This window comes from Neovison vison, chromosome 8 (genome assembly GCF_020171115.1).
Source record: "Neovison vison isolate M4711 chromosome 8, ASM_NN_V1, whole genome shotgun sequence".
Classification (NCBI taxonomy): Eukaryota; Metazoa; Chordata; class Mammalia; order Carnivora; family Mustelidae; genus Neogale; species Neogale vison.
In genome coordinates, this window is record NC_058098.1 from 76,515,826 (window position 1) to 76,538,984 (window position 23,159).

General features: G+C 37.6%; 1 protein-coding gene across 4 annotated transcripts in view; it reads right to left on the reverse strand.

Annotated features, from left to right (window-relative positions):
* Positions 1-483: 483 nt before the first annotated feature.
* The window catches only part of ASB3 (ankyrin repeat and SOCS box containing 3), a 110,299-nt gene continuing 87,623 nt past the window's right edge, over positions 484-23,159 (reverse strand). For all 4 annotated transcript variants that reach the window (XM_044263941.1, XM_044263940.1, XM_044263944.1 and 1 more), the window contains exons 9-10: positions 17,808-17,938; positions 484-2,141 (exon numbers count right to left, since the gene is read on the reverse strand). In XM_044263941.1, coding sequence (XP_044119876.1) covers positions 1,936-2,141; positions 17,808-17,938 — 337 coding nt within the window. In that variant the 3' untranslated portion in view covers positions 484-1,935. The remainder of the gene's footprint in view (positions 2,142-17,807; positions 17,939-23,159) is intronic.

Here is a 23,159-nt window from a genome sequence, read left to right on the forward strand (position 1 = left end):
TTAAAAAAAATTATTTATGTTTTAAATAGCAGGATCTTTTGTTATTTTTTTAAAGATTTTATTTGACACAGAGAGAGATCACAAGTAGGCAGGGAGGCAGGCAGAGAGAGAGCGAGAAGCATGCTCCCCACTGAGCAGAGAGCCCAATGCAGGACTCAATCCCAGGACCCTAATATCATGACCTGAGTCGAAGACAGAGGTTTAACCCACTAAGCTACCCAGGCGCCCCTAGCAGGATCTTTTAAATGTCTCTGAAATATCCATTTTCAGATTTTTAAGAATAAGATCTAAATGATATATTGGATAGTTTAATTTTTACTACACATGTGAACATGAACAAAAACACATAAGACAACTCACCCTCAAATGAAACATTCTATGTGCATTTGGCCCTAATAATAAACCAGTTATGTTCAAAATTGGAGACCTAGGGTTTGGAAAAATAAAGACTGGAACAACATTTAAAAATTACTACACAGAACATACATTCTTGGAATTTCTTTATTAAATATCAGAATTTCCACCTGGCTTTCCACATCTACACTTATTTCTGCTGTACACCCACATTCAAACACCATCTCCACCCAAAGGCAGCAACTATAGCTATAATCTGCACTGAGTTCAGTTGTCCCTCTGGACCCTAACAATGCTCCATTATTTGGTCTTCATCACTGCTTTTATCAAATAGCAAAGGCCTATGAGGGATGGCCTGGCTGACACACTCCCATCTATTTCAAGCCACAGGATCCCATTAGGACAGAAGACCTGCCCTCCTGTGGACCCACTTTCTAGCTGTCTATCATGACAGTAATGCTTTCATAAACTTTCTTTTAAGGTTGGTCCCATCGGCATATTACCACAGCTCTCCTGATCCGGTGATCAGTTTTCTCTAACCATAGATTTATATTGAGCATCTGTAAAACCAATGAGGTGGTGTCTCATTAACCTAGAATTCTGAGGTACAAATTTCATAGGATCAAAGACCATGTGATAACCTATCTAGATAATAAAAAGGAAGAACATTGGAATATTAATATAACTGGCAATCATTGCATCATAGGATCAAAGCTTCCCTTAGATTGGGAGGCTGAACAGAGCTCGAATGTTTTATTTGATACTAAGTGACTCAGAAATACATAGGTTTCTTTTTTGAAAGATGGTGCCACAGATATGCCCCTCTCAGTCTCCTGATTCTAAATGTGGTAAAATGCTTATTTCAATACTGACCTAATTTTTTCCAACTGAGCCTATTTCAGAGATTAGTCTGGTCTTGCTTTTGCAGAAATGGGAGTTTCTTTCAGTCAAAGAGAGTATCAAGGAACTGGGGGGGGAACCAACAATAACAGCAAAATTATTCATTTTCTATATTCTTTAAAGAAAAAAATGTTCTCCCCTGAGTTTATCTGTGAAAAGCCAATGAGAAGAAATTCTTCATAAAACTTACTGAATTAAGAGATGAGAACAGACTATAAAAGTTTTTTATAAACATAAAAGATAGTCAACCTCAAATAAAATAATAATAATAATAATAGATTCAACCCCATTGTGTGTACACTTCAGAAAAGTTTTATGCATTTCTTTCTAAGCTCCTAGCCCTAGGCAAACACAGAATCATAGGCGGAAATATGCCATGGTTAGCACTAGAAGCAGCATCACAGTTCATTAACAGAATAAAGCAAAAAATGTTAGGTAAATGAATCTACAACATAAAAATGTGCTGGTGATGAATCTCTGATAAAGTAACATAAGGGAGGTTAACAGTATTTTTTTTTTAACCAGGAAGCCCAATTGTAAACATTTGCATTTAACTATTGCCCCCCACAAACCTAACCAACCACACAAACAAAAATCATCTTTTATGACTATAAAATCATGAAGAATTTGTACTGCATGGGTCTTTGTTTTGGTGGTTTTCAGAGTAAGACATGAGCTGCATTAAGTAGCTTCGCTGACTTCTCCATCTTGAGTAACTGCCAATTCTGGAACTTCATTCATCCTTAGAACTTCTGCATAGAGCAAATAATTATGTAGGCTTTTGGGAAGTGGCAACTGGCAGATAAAACTGTCAGATCGTAGGTGTTCTGGTTTTACACTGGACCGAATTTCCAAACGGCAAAGGTGGGTGAGGGATGGAACAGAGGCTGGAGAAACAAAAAAAGGAAAGATGAAATTTTTTTAAATTTTCTTTTAAAAATCTTTCCAATTCTTTGTAGCAAAAGAGAAAGCATATGTTACTTAGCTTACTTTTGAAAGATTTTTTTGGGTGGGGATGACCATAACAAACTTTATTTATTCCTTTTATTCTTTTTACACCCTTCCAGTTCCTCTCTTTCCAGTTGCTGGCCACACATTGAAAAGTCAGTTTCAGGGTCATATAAAACTAAACATTCACATTCTAAAGATGTGGTAAGGGGCGCTTGGGTGGCTCAGTGATTAAAGCCTCTACCTTCAGCTCAGGTCATGGTATCAGGGTCCTGGGATCGAGCCCCGCATCAGGCTCTCTGCTTGGCGGGGAGCCTGCTTCCCCCCTTCTCTCTACCTGCCTCTCCGCCTATTTGTAAGCTCTCTCTGTCAAATAAATAAATAAAATCTTTTTTTTAAAAATGGATGAAATATTTAGAAATGACAGAAACTTACAGCAGCAAATACCATATCCCTCTGACTCTGTTTTATTGCAAATGGGCTCTAGACCGACCACATCAAGTGAATAAGTAATTTGCAGAAGTTTTCCTTTTTTTATTCATGACATAGAATGCAAATTTACAACTGACATAGAGAGGAAAGGAGCATTTACTGAGTACCTGCTATGTCACATGCCCATACACTTCACAAACATTATCTTTCTATCTTCATTAACTCTTTGAGGTATATACTATCACAGACCTATAGAGGTAAGAAAACAGGTTTAAGAGGATTAGGTAACTTTCCAAAGGTTATACATCTTCTACATGGTAGAGCCAGGATTCAAACTCAAGTGCCTATGACCCCAAAGCATGCACACACACTTAAAACTACTGCTGCCAAAAGCTAATTGCCAACTAAGGGACAATACAGAGGTACTTACTCAAGAATCGTTAAGATAGCATTCATTTTCTAAGATGAGAAGTGTTAACTAAAGAAGCTAATGTCAGGGTGTATGGGTGGTTCAGTCAGTTAAGTGTCTGCCTTTAGCTTGGGTCGTGATCTCAGGGGCCTGGGATGGAGCTCCACATCGGGTTCCCGGCTCAGCAGACGGTCTGCTTCTCCCTCTCTCTCTATTGCTACCCCTGCTTGTGCTTGCATGCTTTCTCTCTCTCAAATAAAAAAAATCTTAAAAAAAAAAAAAAGAAGAAGAAGCTAATGTCCATAGAAACTGAGAGTATTAAAAACAACTATCGGTTTTATGTGTGAATCGAATCTAAAGTCTTTTATTAGTCTAAGAAATTCTCAATAAATCCTCATGAAATGTAATAATGATTAACAGACCAGGATCAGGGGCACCTGGGTGGCTCAGTGGGTTAAAGCCTCTGCCTTTGGCTCAGGGCATGATCCCAGGGTCCTGGGATCGAGCCCCACATCGGGCTCTCTGCTCAGCAGGGAACCTGCTTCCCCCCCTCTCTCTGCCTACCTCTCTGCCTACTTGTGATCTCCATCTGTCAAATAAATAAATAAAATCTTTAAAAAAAAAAAAAAGAATCTAATGTCCATAGAAACTGAGACTATTAAAAACAACTATTGGTTTTATGTATGAATCAAATCTAAAGCTTTTATTAGTCTAAGAAATTCTCAATAAATCCTCATGAAATGTAATAATGAGTAACAGACCAGGATCAGAACAGTAGAGGCAAGTACTATCAGGAACCCAGCTGATATCAGACCAGCTGGACTCCAGGTCCTGTGTTCTTTAAACTAATACCCTTTAGGACCGGCCATTGTGATTTTCTAGTATCTTCAACACCTTCTAAACCACTGAAGTTAATCCATCATCTAACATTTTACTTTAAGCTTACTGGCTTAAATGTAGTCTATTAAGAGTTTGGGAAACTCCTCAAACCACGGTTTTTCAAAATGCCAAATAAGAAAAGCTAAGGAGTTACCTGATTTGGTACATAATCCTGAATCTAAGAAAAGACGAGAATTTTCTTAAACCATAACTCATAGACTCCCCATTACAGACAGTAGGACTAAAGCATCTATAATACATAGCACATTTATTTCTAGTGTTTCTATATCTATATCTTGTTTAAATTTTACCCTATTCTGCAAACTTAAAGGAAGAATCCTTTTCTCACTTCTAAGATGGGAAAACACAGGTGAGGAGAACAACACAGAGATAAGCAAGAATGCATACAAAAAGCATGCACAAACTGCAAAGCCCACAGTTTTCCAAATGAGTAAATGGGTTCAACTTCAATGAGTAGGTTAAACATGTTGAACTATTACATAATAAAGAAGCCCTCTCACACAGTGAGATAGGAACAATAATTGGGCCTAAGGTCAATGGGTATGTACAAATGTCACAGAAGCTTTAGAAACAAGCATAATTGATTCTTGAGAAGCATACAACTCAGCCTCTATGAACACCAGCACGTAGGCATACTGGAAAGTAGGCTGTCTGCTGCAAACACTAAGCAAACCATGGGCATGGTCGGGTGGGACTGACAGAGGAATTGACAAGATCGGAATATGTGAGTTACAGTGAGGTTGGTTAAGAGAATTTTTACTTATATTCAGTAGGGGTTTAATATGCATCTTATTCAATTGAAATCTCTTCTTTCTGCAAATCCTTTGACATAGAGCCTTATTACACACCCAGAAGAAAAGTGAAGGATGGCTGTAGAACCTGGGAGAGTGGCCCACCTGGGGCTAAAGGATTCTCAATGCCTCGCCAGCTTCTCTGACTTGACAAATCACCGATTTACAAACTCCTCAGGCTGAGGAGATCTCCTCGGGCTGCCCCACAGCCTCCTGCCAATAAGCCTTTCCAGGCCATCTGACTACCCCACCCCACTATCTTCAAAGTTAAAGAAACCATTTATTTGTTTGTGTGTATATGTATGTATATGTAATATGTATGTGGAAACGTAATCATTTGTGATCAAGCCCCCCGGGACCAGCACACATTCTGCTATGAGAAGTTTAAGTAACTTGCCCATGCTGACAGTGTATACATCAACAGAAGAGCGGATATGAGATCCAAGTGATTTGACTCCAAGTCTAGGGTTCCTTGAAGTTTGAAAAACCCAAAACAGTTCTCTAACATCTTCTAAGCCACTGAAACTATCCTAAACTATCAGAAGATCTTTCCATTTCATTTTTTTTTTTTAAAAAGCATATAGTTACTTGAGATTGGTTACCATTCTAATTGTACCATTTTGGTTTTTATTGTGAGCACAATAGATCAATTTTTACTTATATTCAGTAGGGGTTTAATATGCATCTTGAACACTGAGAGGGAAGAACTATATTCACTTGAACTGAAGGGAATCTTTCATCTGCAGATTATTAACACAGACAATAATACACACCTCAGTGACATCTTAGTTTAATATACCAGTGAATACTAAGGGAACTTTATAGTCATATATGCAATATTTCAAAGCTCTCAAAATTCCTATGAAAGTTTTAGTGATGCATGGTATTTCCAGATGTGTTACCACTAGGCTGATAGAAGATCAAGCCATGTCTTGAATTTATAATAGGGAAATAGCCCAGAAGCTCTACATATGTAAAAACATACTTTCATGAAAACCTGTTAAAACCAGATTTTAATTTGTTAAATAGATGTCTGTCTTCTTGGATTATGGCACTGAACGTAGCCTAGAAAATGATGTTTGAAACCATACTATAATTTTAAGTCACTTTTCTGACCCAATCACTTTAGTATATTAAACCTAGTTTATCTATACATCCAGTAGCAAACAACATTTAACCTTTCATTCCTATACAGAATTATTCAATTTTGTTCTTTTTGTTATATGTACTGACAGAACATTGAAAATAGAAAGCCACATGTTCTATGAAGTTTTACTAAGACAAAACATGACAAAACTAAACTCCACAATTCTTAATTCATTATGCTTATTAATGCCAACCTTATTATAGCAGAGAATTACATGTACATCATACATACTCACTATCTATATTTTCCACAACCAATCATCTCCAGCCTGCCCTCATGCCAATACTTAAATGATCTATCTGCTTGGACTACATTTCTATGGTTCCTCTGCATGGCTTTCCACATTAGATGCATTCATCTGATTTTGGGCCATCTAGTACAATTTATATTTCCATCATGAATATACTGTCTTTCTGGTTGGCTTCCATCCTTTGTTTCCAGTCTTTCTTAATTTACTAGTATAGTCTCTCTCCCTTTCACTGATTACAACCAAAAATTCTATACAACATACAAAAAGCAGTTACCTGAGCGTTCTGAAAAATAAATAACAGAAAGATTAGGGCAGGAAATCAAAATATGGGGAATGACCAATAGAAGAGCAATAAGCAAAATGAATGGAAATAGTATCATATAGTAAAAAGACCTGTCTGGAGTTGAGAAGCCATTATTAACAAGTTGTATAACCTTGGACAAGTCATTTAAATACTTTGACCTTGAGTTCTTCCTCTGTAACTTGGGCATAATGCCTCATCTATAAAATGGACATGATGACACCTCTCTGCACTGAAAGACTGTTGATGAGGTTCAGGTTAGAACACATTTGCAAAAGCATTGTATAAACTATACAATAACATACAAATCCTAGACACCATCTAATCTAGTGATTCCCCAAATGTTTTGACTGCACACTCAATGAGGGAAAAGTCTTTGAGTACATAATCCCAATGTGTAAATACTTAATTACATATGAATAATATGTATATACTATTAGGTTAACAATATTGGTACTATAAAACACATAAAATTTAAAAAATAAGCTAAAATAAGAAATACTTTTTTAAAAATGTTTATTAGGGCACCTGGGTGGTTCAGTGGGTTGAGCCGCTGCCTTCGGCTTGGGTCATGATCTCAGGGTCCTGGGATTGAGTCCCACATCGGGCTCTCTGCTCAGCAGGGAGCCTGCTTCCTCCTCCCTCTCTCTCTCATTCTCTGCCTGCTTCTATGCCTACTTGTGATCTCTCTCTGTCAAATAAATAAATAAAATCTTTAAAAAAATTTTTTTCTAAAAATGTTTATTAGAGGTATAAAACCTTTTTTACTTTTACTAAAAATATTCATATTAATAATATTTTAACAAGAGTGAGGTGACTGACTAAGCTTTACAAATTTAATTCTTAGTGACTTGGCAATTCCAAGATTTGGCTCTAGGTTCAGTTTATTTCAATATCTGGATATAAGGGCTGATGTTGCTATTAGATATTAGATATGTAGATATTAGATAAAAAAAAAATATCTTATAAAAGTACGAGGTCCATAGGGGCGTCTGGGTGGCTCAGTGGGTTAAAAACTTTGTCTCAGGTCATGATCTCAGGGTCCTGGGATCAAGTCCCACATCGGGCTCTCCGCTCAGCAGGGAGCCTGCTTCCTCCTCTCTCTCTGCCTGCCTCTCTGTTTACTTGTGATCTTGGTCTGTCAAATAAAAAAATACATAAAATCTTAAAAAAAAAAAAAAAAAAAGTACGAGGTCCAAATGGGAGGAATACATTGTAGCTTAGCTGAACTAATCAGGATACTATCCGATCCCACCTACTAATTATGAAAAAGTTTTTATCAAAATTTATGCAATAAATTTCTATTTTTTGTTATCAGTTTATAAGCTAATTAGAAAGTTTTGCTTCTCTACATGTTTATTAAATGCATTCAAAACCCAAGAAAATGGTTTCTAAATATTTTAAATGCATCAATATGAGAGTTTTTCTAGGTGACACACATTGTTTTTGGCAAGAAAATCACTTAACAATAGAAGTACTTTCTAGTATCTGTTTTCAGAATTATCTTCCCAAGCAAAGCTTTCTTTTAGAAAGTGGTTTCTTTTTCACTCAGTTAAACATCACCTTTACCTTAAATCAACGAATTTTTAGAAAATATGCACTAGGATTCATACTACTGATACCTATTTATCACCAAGAAAAAGAGATTAAGAAAAATCAGAACAGTGGTATTTTAAGGGAAAAAAAAGTATATAATCCATCTTTAAGTTCAAGGACTCTTAAATACTGCATCATAGGAGAATGAGCAAACCTCTATTTGTATAAACAATTATTATGGTCACTCCCATCACACTATAAAGTACTACAAAGACTCTAATATATTTCCAAAAGTCTTGTTTTTAGGAAGTTAACCACCACAGTATTACTTTGTGCTATTCGCATTTCAACTCCTTTCCTGTATTAGCCTATTAATGATGTAATAAATTCATTTCATGTTATCTCCATTTCCTAACATCTGCAGAAAAGTAAGCTGCCCCATCAGTAGTAATTCTTTTTTTTTTTTTTAAAGATTTTATTTATTTATTAGAGAGAGAGCGAGCACAGGTAAGCAGAGCAGCAGGCAGAGGGAGAGGGAGAAGCAGGCTCTCCGCTGAGCAGGGAGCCTGATGTGGGGCTCAATCCCAGGACCCCGAGATCATGACCTCGGCCAAAGGCAGTTGCTTAACCAACTGAGCCACCCAGATGCCCCAACCATCAGTAGTCATTCTTACACAGATTTTCCAAAAAACATTTTTCTATCCCATGTGGAAATCTAAGTACAAAGCATTGGGCCATGTGTGTTCAGTTGGGGTAGGGGAGAGACAAAAACTCAATTCTTACAACTATATCACTAGCAGAGAAAAGACAAAATGAAAGGGAACTTAATCATTGATAAGTAATTTCATCTTCCTCTTTCACACCTTTAGAGTGCCTCTCTGGAGCCTAGAATATTTGCAAGTTACTAAAACCATCTAGCCAAAGCAATTTCCGGTGGTTATCAAAATAAAAAATGAATCATGGTCTTAAAATCTCCCAGAAAAATACATTCTTCATTACCCTACCCTGTTTAGGGTATTATAACACAGTAATCTGAGACAAGAGGAAAAAATGAGACTCAATATTATAAAGCAAATTTTAACTGCCTCTAGAACTATTCCATAAAGTTTTCGGGATACCCCCATTCTACCACAAACAAACTCACCTACATCTAGAACTCTGTAGAGAAAACTCTCTCCACCTCTGTCCTCACAGAAGCCTGATCCTCGCCGGGAAATGACTTCCTTGACCAATTTCTCACACAGAATCTTCTCATTCTTCCACCCCTGTCACACCTACCACAAAGTCTAGGGGGCAAATGGAGCATTCTCATGGTGCTGCACCAATTCCAGACCTATGGCTTGTCTTTAAGTATATACTAAAGCATATACTATCGCCTGTCCATCCAGACTCTGTTCTCCCTTACTGCCAGTACACTCCATCTTTAGTATCATGGAGACCTCAGGTCCCCAGACTCTTCTTACCACTGGTCTATCAGATCCCTTCCTTTCTCATGTCCTTTCCAATTCAGACTGGATTCCAGGAGGCCCCTCACTTATATTATTTTATCATCCTCAATTCTTCTCTAAAGCCTCTGACAGTTCCCCAGGACCAATCCAACCACTCTCTTTCTGCACTTCAACACGGAGAAAGAGAATCGATGCTGGGAAAAAATGATCCCATAATCATACGAGCTAGTACCACTTGCAACCTCAGGTCTGTAAGGTTGCATGGGACCTCCTTTCCTAGACCCTAATTCATTTCTCACAACCACCATTCTCAAGCATCCGGTTCCCACCCCACTATCACTTAAGTCTCCTCAGAGCCATTTCCTTCCTACTTCAGAGTGAAACAGGAGGCCTTCAGGGCCCATTCTCTTTGCAAGTCTAGTTCTCCAACTACAAACTTATCTCCAACCACACCAACTTCATTGCTCTTCTTCTCTCAAAAAGTTGGGCCTCTTTAAGGTTAATCCCATCTCCCAGGCGCCTGGGTGGCTCAGTGGGTTAGGCCGCTGCCTTCGGCTCAGGTCATGATCTCAGAGTCCTGGGATCAAGTCCCACATTGGGCTCTCTGATCAGCAGGGAGGCTGCTTCCTCCTCTCTCTCTGCTTGCCTCTCTGACTACTTGTGATCTCCCTCTGTCAATCTCTCTCTGCCTACTTGTGATCTCCCTCTGTCAAATAAATAAATAAAATCTTAAAAAAAAAAAAAAAAGGTTAATCCCATCTCCCTCTGGTTATCTGCAATCTTATTACATAAATAATCACTTTTATCTAATCAAATCTTTAATGTTCTTATTTTTACAAACTGAGACCCTTTAATCTATAAAACAACTTAAGCCTCTGCCATGACCTGGTATCATCATTCCCTTAGTCACTGCACTAAAGAACTATGCTCACTTTATTTCTTCATTCATAAATTCTGTCAGTGTCTAACACAGAGCTGACATATAATTAAAGAATCCACTCACTAAGGAATTAATGGATATAAACAGCGAGATTTGTAAATGTCCACCTACAGAAATACTTAACATGATAGCTTCTCTTCACTGAAGACTTCTGCCTGTGGTCCATATTTGTAACTAACTAAAATTACAGATTGAATGATTTAAAAATTCTCAAATGAACAAGCTATCAGGAGCTAAAGCTTCTATTCTAATTGGCTTTCCATCCTAAAATAGATATTTTGGGTCTAGAAAATAATTTTTTCTTTTTTAAATTGGGATACAGCTGTCCCTGGGATCTGCCTGTGCACATATCCAACACAGTACATAAGCAGGAGGAGTAAGATGGTCTTTCAAATAATATTGATGATGTGATGATGTGATATCTGGAATACTTTTTTTTTAAATTCTGTTTTAGGGGCGCCTGGGTGGCTCAGTCGACTAAGCATCTGACTTCAGCTTAGGTCACGATCCCAGTATCCTGGGATCCAGCCCCACCTAGAGCTCCCTGCTCAGCAGGGAGCTTTCTTCTCTCTCTCCCTCTGCCTGCTGCTCTGCCTACTTGTGCTCTGGAGAACTCTATCACTCTGTCAAATGAATAAATAAAATCTTTTTTTTTTTAAATCATTAAATATTCTGTTGTAATTGCTTTAGGGCAACATTTTCTCCTCTCTTAGCTTACCAACAGACTACTGACAACATCAGAACAGTTTTACTGGCAAAATATCCCAGCAACTATAGCTACAACCCATTAGTACCTAGTTTAGCAAGAATTTCCCCACCACACACACACACACACACACACACACAGCCATTTGGATTAGTAAGAAATGCTATGTGATGCCGCACTTGGATTAGTAAGAGACTGTGTGAAGCTAAAATTATAAATGGGCAGATGGAATCTTGTTAAAATTTTAAGTTAACTATAAATTCCTCATTTAAAAAAGAACAGAACTGGGGCGCCTGGGTGGCTCAGTGGGTTAAAGCCTCTGCCTTCGGCTCGGGTCATGTTCTCAGGGTCCTGGGATCGAGCCCCATATCAGGCTCTCTGCTCGGCGGGGAGCCTGCCCCCCCCCCGGCCTGCCTCTCTGCCTACTTGTAATCTCTGTCTGTAAATAAATAAATAAAATCTTAAAAAAACAAAAAACAAAAAACAGAACTAAGTCTGGCTCTTAAATCTAACAATAAGGGCAGTCTTTAGGACACTGTTAATCAAGGCATGATTCTGCTAGAGTTATAAAGGCCAACAATATGGCTAGAATCTTAGAGGTCAAGTTTCCTGCTCTATAAAGAGAAGATCACATGTTTAATTTTTCAAGATGAGAGGTAATTACTGTTGGGGTTCTTAGTGATAATGCCTCAAACCAGAGGAAATGTCTCTAGAGTTGAAAACCACCATGAATAGTGGCTTCTGAGTCTCACCAAATATGGAGCTTTATTAATTCTATGGGCATGGTTCTATATAACACACCATTTTTCCTGTCGTCGTAAAAGAACAACGCTTTACTCCAAATATTTTCCTGATCCCTACCAAATTTAGACCTTTCAATTTACTGAATGTAATTATCTGAAAACTTCAGGTTGGACTTTCGCTCATCAGTATTTAAAATAAGAAGCAGGTAGGTTTTAGTTGAGCAATTCCACCACACAGCATTTGTATAAATACTCATTACCAAATACACCACTATACTATTTGTAGCTTTTATTGACCTTTCCTTGGACATGGATATGTCACTACCATAAGAGATAAAGTAGCAGAAGAGTTAAAACTCTCCATTAGCCTGTAATAAGGCTGTGCCACACCTCCCATCTTTTTTTTTTTTTTTAATTTATTTATTTGACAGACAGAGATCACAAGTAGGCAGAGAGGCAGACAGGGGGGGTGGGGGGAGCAGGCTCTCCACAGAGCAGAGAGCCTGATGTGGGGCTCGATCCCAGGACTCCGGGATCATGATCTGAGCTGAGGGCAGAGGCTTTAACCCACTGAGCCACCCAGGTGCCCCACACCTCCCATCTTTTTAACAAGTAACTTAATGCTATAAAAGATACATCTTAAGGGGCACCTGGCTGGCTCAGTTAGTAAAGCATGGATGGCATTCTTAATCTCAGGGTCAGGAGTTTGAGCCCCACGTTGGTATAGAGATTAGTCAAAGTAAATAAATCAATAACTTTTAAAAATATATATATAAATTGAAAGATGTACCTTCAAGAAATGTGATTCACCTTTTGCATAAAATATACGCTCTTTCTATAGATAACAGAAAAATGTTCTTTTTAAAACTGGATACATTTTATTACCTTAAACTAGAAATGGCTTGAATAGACAACTGGAATGCTAGTTAATTATTACCAAAAATGTATACTTCAAACTTACACAATGTTATATACATCAACTATATTTCAATAAAGCTGGGGAAAAAATAGTATAAGAAAGGATTATAGATAAGCCATTGCTAAATTTAAATTGTTTCTGGTAGTTATTCCTCAATTTTTTAAATGCAAATGTAACAATCTCTTAAAATAAGGTTAGCACCTTATTTTTTTTTTTTTTTAAAGATTTTATTTATTTATTTGACAGAGAGAGATCACAGGTAGGCAGAGAGGCAGGCAGAGAGAGAGGGGAAAGCAGGCTCCCCGCTGAGCAGAGAGCCCGATGTGGGGCTCGATCCCAGGACCCTGAGACCATGACCTGAGCTGAAGGCAGAGGCTTAACCCACTGAGCCACCCAGGCGCCCCAGGTTAGCACCTTATTTTAACTGTTGTCAGTTTGGTGTACTTACTGCAGGCAGGGGCTGTCATAAAGACTGTTCCAAAACTATGAGTACTGCTCAAAGTTTCAGAGGAAACACTGGGTGTGGATACTTGCTCTGCCCACCATATTTAGCAAGGAGTTCTCATATTGTTCTTTGGGTTTCACAAACAGAACACTTAACCTATCACAAATCAACCTTTATGTTCCATTTTTGTTTTGCTTCTATTTTGAAACTCAACTACCTCTTAAAAATATGTTCTCAGCTCAATCTGCAACATAAAATAGCTGTACACTGATGCTTTTTAAGTAGTGTAATTTTAGATTCATTGTTAACTACTACTATTATTACAACTACTGAGTTGAGGGGCGCCTGGCTGGTTCATTCAGAAGAGCCTGTGACTCTTGATCTTGGGGTCATGAGTTTGAGCCCCGTGCAGGGTGTAGATATTACTTAAATAAATAAATTGTTTTAAAGAAATGGAGGTGAAAGATATAATATTTAGAGAGAACTGCTGAAGTACATATAGGTCATCCACTCCTCCAGATATTACAAAGCCAGCCCTGGTCAATTCAGAGTAACAGATACCTTAATACCTGGATGACATTGTACTGATGATCCCTGAAGATCTACTTTTATTGAATTATAGTCAGGTATGATAGCAAGAGCCCACATTGAAGACTAGTAAAATAAAGTCCTGAGAAACTATGGCTGCCAAGATATTGTCTAGAAAATCGTCTATGAATATTACTTCTGAGCAATAAGCTTGTTTTACATAATGATCTCTGTAACCTAGTGTCAATGACTAGAGAGGTTAGTCAGCGCCAGACTTATAGCCTATCCACAGACAGGTTTCGGATCTATAAGCTCTCCCTGACTCCATTTTAGATCCATCCTCAATATTACTTTTTCTTTTTCTTTTGCTTTCACTTTTTACTTCTGCTTCACTGTTCTGTGATAATCTACATGTATAAACTACTTTAAATCCTTTTTAGAACAAAGCAGAAGAATACTGAAATGAATAGATCAAGAGAGTTTCCTGGGGCCCTTTTAGATTCTTTGTAGAATTCAGATTCTTATATTACTCTGGATAGAATTATACATATTTGATCATTAAAGGGGGAATGAACTAAGCCAAGTGCTTTTATCCCTAAGAATGTAATTACTTAGACTTTATCTTGGACAGCTGGTCAGGGACTGGCAAGTTTTTTTTTATGAAGAAGTCTACTACTGAGCGCCTGGGTGGCTCAGTGGGTTAAGCCTCTGTCTTTGGCACAGGTTATGATCTCAGGGTCCTGGGATTGAGTCCCACATCACGCTCTCTGGTCAGCAGGAAGCCTGCTTCCCCCTCTCTCTCTGCCTGCTGCTTTGCCTACTTGTGATCTCTCTCTCTGTGTCAAACAAATAAACAAAATCTTAAAAAAAAAAAAAGTCTACTACGTGGTTAAAATGATGTTTCTAAGATGTATATATAAGGCACATGATTTAAAAATTGTCATTAAAGCTGTGAACAGTCAGTAAATTTTACCTGGTATAACATTTCCTTTCTCATGCAAAAACAAAAACAAAAACAACTTTTTGAAGACAAATCTCACTTCATGATTAAAAGATGAGCAGCAAGGGATCAGTTGTCCTTTTTATTTATAAACTACCAGAGCAACTTGCTATTTTCTTACAGAGGAAAAAGGTAAGGAAAGGAGAATTTTGACCAAGTACATGGCATCTCCAAGACTTGAAAAAGGCCTTAAAAAAATGGAGAAAATCCTTTCCTTGAGAAAGATACCGATATACTTAACAAGCTACTGAGCTGAAATTATCTAAGAGCTCACTAATAGTTGTAGAGCTGCAAGAAGCATCTTTTCAAAAAAAATTTAAAGAAATATATTGACAATGTAGTTTCTACTACCATGATATGTTACTGGAGAAAGCGGGTAAAAGCAAGAGTGTCATCTATTTCAGAGGTAGTCAAGAGTTGTTTTTCTGGGCTCACTCCCAATAGTGTTGTTTCTGGTCATGTTTCTGCTCACCAGAAATCTTACAACTAAAGATCCAAATAAAGATAACCTATATACAGAAATGGGAGTGTCAGGGTGCTTGGGTGGCTTGGTCAGTTAAGTGTCCAACTCTTGATCTCAGCTGAGGTCTTGATCTCAGAGTCATGAGTTCAACCCTCGAGTCAGGCTCCATTCTGGGCCTGGATCCTACTGAAAAAAGAAAAAGAAAAGAAAAGAAAGAAAGAAAGAAAGAAAGAAAGAAATGTGATGTCCTGAAAACTGAAGGCAAAAAGGGAAGCTGGGTATATTGAGAGAGAGCCTAGAACGAAAGAAAGGAAGAAAAGCATAATACTATTAGAAATTCAGACAACTGAGTAGATGGCCATGTCTTTTCCTCAGCCTTACTAAAACAAAATCTGACATTAAATGACTCCCATTATCTGCACAAGAAGAACCAGTAACGTATACCTTGAGAGACCAGTATAACTAGCCAGAAGAATGCAAGCTTTTCCAGTGTGCAATAAGAACAGGGTTGAAAAGGCTTCCCATGATAGGAATTAAAAGGCCTTCCTAAAACCAGACAACCCAAGAGACAATGTAAATCAATCTCTCAAACTCAGCACTGCTGACATAGGAGTCCAGCTAATTCTTTGTCCGCCCTGCACATTGTAGGATGTTTAGCAGCATCCCTCACCGCTACCCCCTAGATGACAAGAGCCCCCTTACCAGCTGTGACAACCAAAAATGTTGGCAGACCTTGCCAAGTAGCAGGCACAAAATCATCCCTATTGAACAAGACTGCTCATGATGAAACAAGTAACAAAGAGCTGCCAAGAATAACTCACAACTCTGGGTCAATAGCTCCAAACCATTCCACCTCTCAAACCAGGATACAGAAGGAAAAGCAGAACTAGTTGGAAAAATGACTGACAAGTTCACATTTTGGATATGTCAAAACGTGGGAAATACAAAGGGCAGCTGTATACTTGGGAATGGAACCAAGAAAAGAGGACTGGGCTAGAGAAGTTGGCCAGAAAAACATCAGCAACATTAGTACTTCTGAGAAAGACTTCTGCAAATCTTCAGCCAAAATAAAATCCTCTTAGAGATAACGATTATTACCCTACACAAGCTCTACCTAGTGCCTAATTAAATAAAGAAGCCCTTGATGGATTTAGTCCACTGCAGGGTAATGTACTCATGCACAAGATTTACCTTCATCTGGACAAACCTGCCATATGTTACAGTCTTCAGAGTAAACTCCCACATATCTTTACTAATTGATACACTGCAATAATTTTCCCATTTGGCATATGCTTCCTCATTTGACTTTTGTTCCCAAAATCCATTGTCTCATATTCTATCTATTTTGAATAGATATTTGTTCTCTGCTGCTTCAGATACATAATTAGTAAAAGAAGATGCAATTTTCAACATTAAGAATTAAACGCAAGTGAGTTTTCCAACATTATTATTAAAGAAATTCTGTATGAAAAGACTCAGAACTCCAAACAGATTACTTTTTTCTTCAATAGAAACTCTCTAAGAGTTTGAATACACCTCAGTTCAAGAACATATTTTCCTGAATGTCTGTTTTTGATTGAAAAAATTTTCTTAAATGTAATTTTGCAAGAAATTACAAGACACATTTCTACATATGCATAAGTTCACTTGTTAAAAACCTATTCAACATGTTTTATGAAGAGCTACATTTCATGCAAAAATAGCGAAGAAACAATTTTCCCAACTTAAGACATATAATCTGTTTAACAAAATATAGTTAAAGTAAAATAAATCTGAATAAGTAAATAGGAATACTTGGCAATATATTATGTTCAGCTTAAACTGGTTTCCTTGTGTAAAATCTTCTGCTGTATGCGTTTTTTATAACTAGCTTAAAAAAATTTAGTGAGAGGAAGTTGAGAATTTCTTTTGAAACACTCATTTAAAGTATCAATCAATTCACAGAATTTTCACCAAGCTCACTTTGACAGTTTTATCATACCAACACACTGGCATGCATTCAGTAAGAACAGGTAAAAATAAGGGATGGTATTATTTCCTTTTAGAGATGACAAATTATTAAGAAGAGAACACAAATCCACACACACTCCTAAGAGGAAAATTAGGTTCAGCATTTTTCTGAGCACAAACTAAATATAGACTAACAACAATTTTAGGACTCACTTTTGTTTAAATAATCCTTACGAGAAATAAAAAGATACCATTAAATAAAAATATCAATAAATACCCGTTCCTGAGGCTAAACTTACCAAATCAGATATGACTTTTGTTGAAGGAAATTACTACGACCCCCATCACCACCACCACAGCCCCATCCTTTCCCCACATAAAGAAAATGCAAATGATGCCCAATTTAATGTATGCTCTCCATTGACTGGTCACTTAACATTATAACATAGCTAGAGGAGGAAGAGAAGAAAAAGTAGTGAAACATGTTTAAAATTGTACTTTCTTGGGGTGCTTGGGTGGCTCAGTGGGTTAAGGCCTCTGCCTTTGGCTCAGGTCATGATCCCAGGGTCCCGGGATCGAACCCCGCATCGGGCTCTCTGCTCCTCCTCTCTCTGCCTGCCTCTCTGCCTACTTGTGATCTCTGTCTGTCAAATAAATAAAGTAAAATCTTAAAAAAAAAAAAATTGTACTTTCTTACCAATATGTTGCTGCAGAGCCCAAGAGTTTGAGGCACGAGTGGAGAGCATCTTCTCAACAGTTGGAGGAAGCCTCTTCCAATTGGTAAACTCCAAAGTGAAGATAAGGGTATCATCACTGACTGAGTCAATCCTATATTGGGAAGACGTTAACACACCATTAGACACAAAAGGGTTCATCCTGAAAACAAACACCACATAACTATTCTTACAACACTGCAGTATAGAAGGAAGAACAAAAACTGAGGCACAGAAAATAATCCTGTAACTAGAGGAAGTTCAGTGGATACAAATAATCATCTACAGGTTCCTGGAAGAAAATGAATCAATTCTGTGTATAGTTGTCCAGTAGATGACCAGAGAATCCCCATTTCTCAGCATCAATGGTAAGAAAAAGAGAAACAGCACCAGCGCCATCTGTGGATTTGCCATTACCTCCTCCAACTCGGACCATCTTGCTGAACCTAGACTGGTCCCCTCACATACACACAATTTAACACCCCTGAAAAGATAATGCCCAAACACCCAAAGTTAACTCTAAACCGAATATATGGGAGAGACGAATTTTTTCTGTCCAACTCCCAGGGACATAAAATTGTACCCCTCTAGGAACCTTCCCCACTATAGATTCAGTTCTATAAGATGTACCAGAATAAGTTTTGTCTTTAAGGACTGAAAGGTGTTCAAGACAAACAGTTTTCCCTCTATTTTTTTCAAAATAATATCAAAACTTCCTACCAATCCAGCCAGAGGAGACTTCCCCCCAATTTTATAAGCACTTGAATCCCACTGAACAGAGCATTAGTCTAAGAAAAGTTCTGGTTTCTAATACCACCTCTGCTACTTACAAATATGTTGCCTAAATTCTCTTCCTTTCTCTCTCTCTCTCTTTTTTTTTTTTTTTCTAAGTTTTTTAAGCCCTAGATCTTGGTCTCTAAAATGGGGATAATACTTAACCTGCCTATCTCAGTTCACTTTGGCGAAAATAATATGAAACAATATATAAACATACTTTTTAAAACAAAAATGCTACATAAATATTTGCTATTTCTAGAAGTGGTCTGAAATTTTCAGTATTGCATTTTTGATAGGACTTAAAATATTATACACATGAAATTTAGTCACAGCTTAAGGAGAACTCCAAATTCTAATAGGATTACCTAAGTTGTACTCAACTAGATACACCCCTACTCTATCACATTGTTCAAATAAAAATAAAATGATTAGGGCCTCTGGTAATTACTTCAGAAATTCCTTCCAAGGTTGCTTTTTTGAAGACATTACCAAGCAGGGACTAAAGAAGGGGGAAAAAATAGAATGAAAGGAAAGAAATTGAGTAATACTCTAAACATATTATCTCAAAGATAACTTAATTCTTATAACTCAGGGTCAGAGTGTCTTTGAAATGACTGATTAGAGAGCATGAAAATCATTTCCCAAATTCTTAATTCTCTAATATGCAAACATAAATATGAAAGAACTTAAAGTATAGCACAAATGCTTTAGGAAAATCTTCTACTTCTTGGGAACTCTCAGTAAAATCATAACTTATCAGAAAATATTGAGAATAAATAAAAAGATAAAATATACTCAAAAGTAAACAATTCCCTTGACTTTCTAGTACCCTGCACCAAAGGTTACTTAATTCTAGCTCCTTATTTCTTTTTTAATGGCTTCATTTTTCTGCTAAAGTGTGCTCTAAGTCTTACTATGACCAAACACAAAGTCATTTTTATGCAGTTATCTAACACACACGTAAAAAATAAATCTGTTTCTACAGCTTTAGTTAATATAATGGTGAGTATATTCTACAAATGCTGATAATGCCACTAAAAATGTATTGTTACTGTACTACATTGACCATTACATTGTACAAAGCAGTTGTACAATCATAAACAAGTGACAGTTAATCAACTAAATGCACAGATGACATTTACTTCCTATTATTCACCTATTACATTTGGGCAAGGGCTGGGGGGGTGTACCTAGTCTTGCATTTAAAGTTGAAAAAATATTTCAACTCTGTAGATTATATTGTGACAGGCAATTATTCAGCCAGATACATTTTTTAAGACTGTTTAAGGCAAGCAATACTAGGAAAGACATTTATAATTTACATGACAAAGAGTAGGCAACAGACTCATGTGTGATATAAATAAGATACAACCAAAATCCACTTTAACAACATATTGGAATTTTTATGGGAGAATTTTTCTTGTAACAGCTCTTTGAATGTAAATTTGATCAAAGAAAGCAAAACATTTATCATATTCAGCATAAACACTAGCTTTATACATTCAATAAAAGATCAGTGAACAAAAATTTGACCATGTTAAGCATTTTCATTGCTAAAGTGAAGTTTTCCATTGTATTTTCCTAATGAATATAAAGTGACTAAAGTTACTCATTTGGAGTAAAATATATGTAAGTGGTATTCTCAGTCCAGATAGATGGAAGTTTTACAATTTACTTCAAAATAAATTGTAGCTTACTGGTTCTCAACTCTTTTCTGTCCTAACACACCCAATGAATAGAGCACACAGAAATATGATGAGAAATGTAAGACACATATGGTTTTTTTCCCCCTTTTATAGAGAGAGAGAGCATCACATGGTGTGGGGGGGGGCGGTGGCAGAGGGATGAGAAGAGAGAGAGCATCTGAAGCAGGCTCCACACCCAGTCCAGAGTCCCCAGACTGCAACACAGGGATCAATCTCACATTCCTGAGATCATGACCTGAGCTGAAATCAAGAATTGGACCCTTAACCAACTAAGCCACCTAGGTACTCTATATAACACACAAATTTTTAAATAAACTAGTCACATGGGGAGAGGGAGGATCCTGTATCAGGACTGGGGACTGGAAGAGTGTATTTTACAAAGCCTTCTGGGAGAATAAAGCTAAATAATTCCCTCTCCTTCCAGCAGTCTAGGTGTTTGGCTGAGGAGGAAAGGAAAAGAGGCAATGTTTAGTTTTTTTTCCCTGTATAGGTTCTTCCTAACTTAGGAATAGGAAGGAGCAAGAGAAGTTGGCACATATCCCTCCCAGGTTAGCCAAGGGATTAAGATAGCTGAAATTAAGTGCTGTAACTATAGGGCCCATGTGGACACACAGGACTAAGGCGGCAGAGCACAATGGTTAGAAAGACAGACTTGAACCACACTACAGGACAGCCTAGGTTCAAACCTAAGCTCTAGCACTAACTAGCTATGTGAGCTTCAGCAAGTATGTTCAATACTCTGGGCCTCAACTTCCTTCTCTGTAAAACAAAGATAACAATATCCACTGTATTCTATATTAAATGAGTTAATACAGTACCAAACTTAAAACAGTGCCTACTCCCCTGGGTGGCTCAGTTGGTTAAGCAGCTGCCTTCGGCTCAGGTCATGATCCCAGCATCCTGGGATCAAGTCCCACATCGGGCTCCTTGCTCAGCAGGGAGCCTGCTTCTCCCTCTGCCTCTTCCTGCCATTCTGTCTGCCTGTGCTTGCTCTCTCCCCCTCTGTCTCTCTGATAAATTTAAAAAAAAAAAAAAAATCTTAAAAAAAAAAAACAAAAAAACCCAGCGCCTACTAAGTGTTGGTTAAAAAAAAAATAAACCAGAAACCAGAAGTTAGTGTGAAGGCTGAAAGTAATGGACGAGTAGTATAGAGTCGAGTTAGTAGCTTCAGTGGAGGAACACAAAGAGTACTGCTGAGAAGAGAGTAGGAGCCATGAGGACAAGCACCTCGTTGGGTGACAGAGAAACACAGACATACTGTCAGGGCTGTCCATAGCTACCCCACGTGCTGGCCTGGGTTTATAGCAGCAGTTGGAGAGTGAATCCTAGAAATCTGAGAAGCAACTGCTGTTCGCTGTCAGGAGCCCAAAACAACCATAAAATTCACTAAGCTAATAGTTAAGGGTACTTAAATGACTTTAGTCAATAGCTAGATAGACCATTTCTTAGCAAGTGTTTCTACCTCAGTATGCATGCACATGTATGGGGGTTTGAGACAAATAAGCACATACAAATAACTTTTAAAGATCAGTGATTCCTCAATGAATTGTCAATAATCTTTATATTTCATTCAGTTATCTAAAAACACAATGGATTTCTATGAAATTTTATTGAAAAGATACAGAGAGAATTGCAACAATGAGTATCTGACAAATGACTGGGTATTAGTCAGCCAGTAGGAAAGAAGTAAATACAAATAGGTATTCCACCTGTTGTAAAGCTATACACAAAAAAGTAAAATGGGAATCAGAATGCATATCTCAACTTTGTTTTTACTTCTATGTTCCTCAAACAACCTACCAGAAAGCAGTTTTTCCTTATAAACCACATACCTGAAACACTTCATATCAAAAGAGATGATAGCCCTAAGCATAAAACCTCTACTTGGTAAAAATTCCTTAATTCTATATACTGGCAGATGTAATAAAAAGGTGAGGTACTGGGATCCTACCAAATACAGACGTGTTCATCATATGCAGCTGTAGAAGCCACCAAGGGAAAGATGAAGTCCCAAAAGTACAAACTAAACATACAAGTACAGAACACTAATGTTGCCTGCATGAACCACAAAGAGGACCTATTTTCTAATGAAAAACTCAAATAGCAAGATATCAAAGGACTTTTCTGCTGAAATGCAAAATATAGTATTTGACTAAACATTATTTCAGTGAACACTAGTTTTTTTTTTTTTTTAAAGACTTTATTTATTTATTTGACAGAGAGAGCTCACAAGTAGGCAGAGGCAGAGAGAGAGGGGAACACTAGTTTTTGAAGCACAAGAATGAAGCCATCTAGATGTTTCACTGAAATTTTATAAAATATCCATGTGCTGGGGCACCTGGATGGCTCAGTGGGTTAAGCCACTGCCTTCAGTTCAGGTCATGATCTCAGGGTCCTGGGATCGAGTCCCGCTTGGGGCTCTCTGCTCAGCAGGGAGCCTGCTTCCCTTCCTCTCTCTCTGCCTGCCTCTCTGCCTACTTGTGATCTCTCTCTGTCAAATAAATAAATAAAATCTTAAAAAAAAATCCATGTGCTCCATTTTCTTAGAGACTTTCATTCTATTTTCTCATTTGACTTATCAGATCAAGAGTTCTTTCACTGCTACAATTACCTTCTCAGTTCTATCCAGACACTTAAAACTTCTGCAAAAGCTGAAGGCTGGCAGAAACAGTATCCTCTTCTTGCCCAAGAAAAATCCTGACTCAACTTTCATATATCATCAGTTACTTCACAAATCAGTATTTATTAAGAGAGACCAAGTTCAAAGAGACAAGATGCTACAGGACGAATGTATTCACTCTAATAGACTAAAGGACAACAGAAATCTCCAAAGCAGCTACAACCATTCTTTTG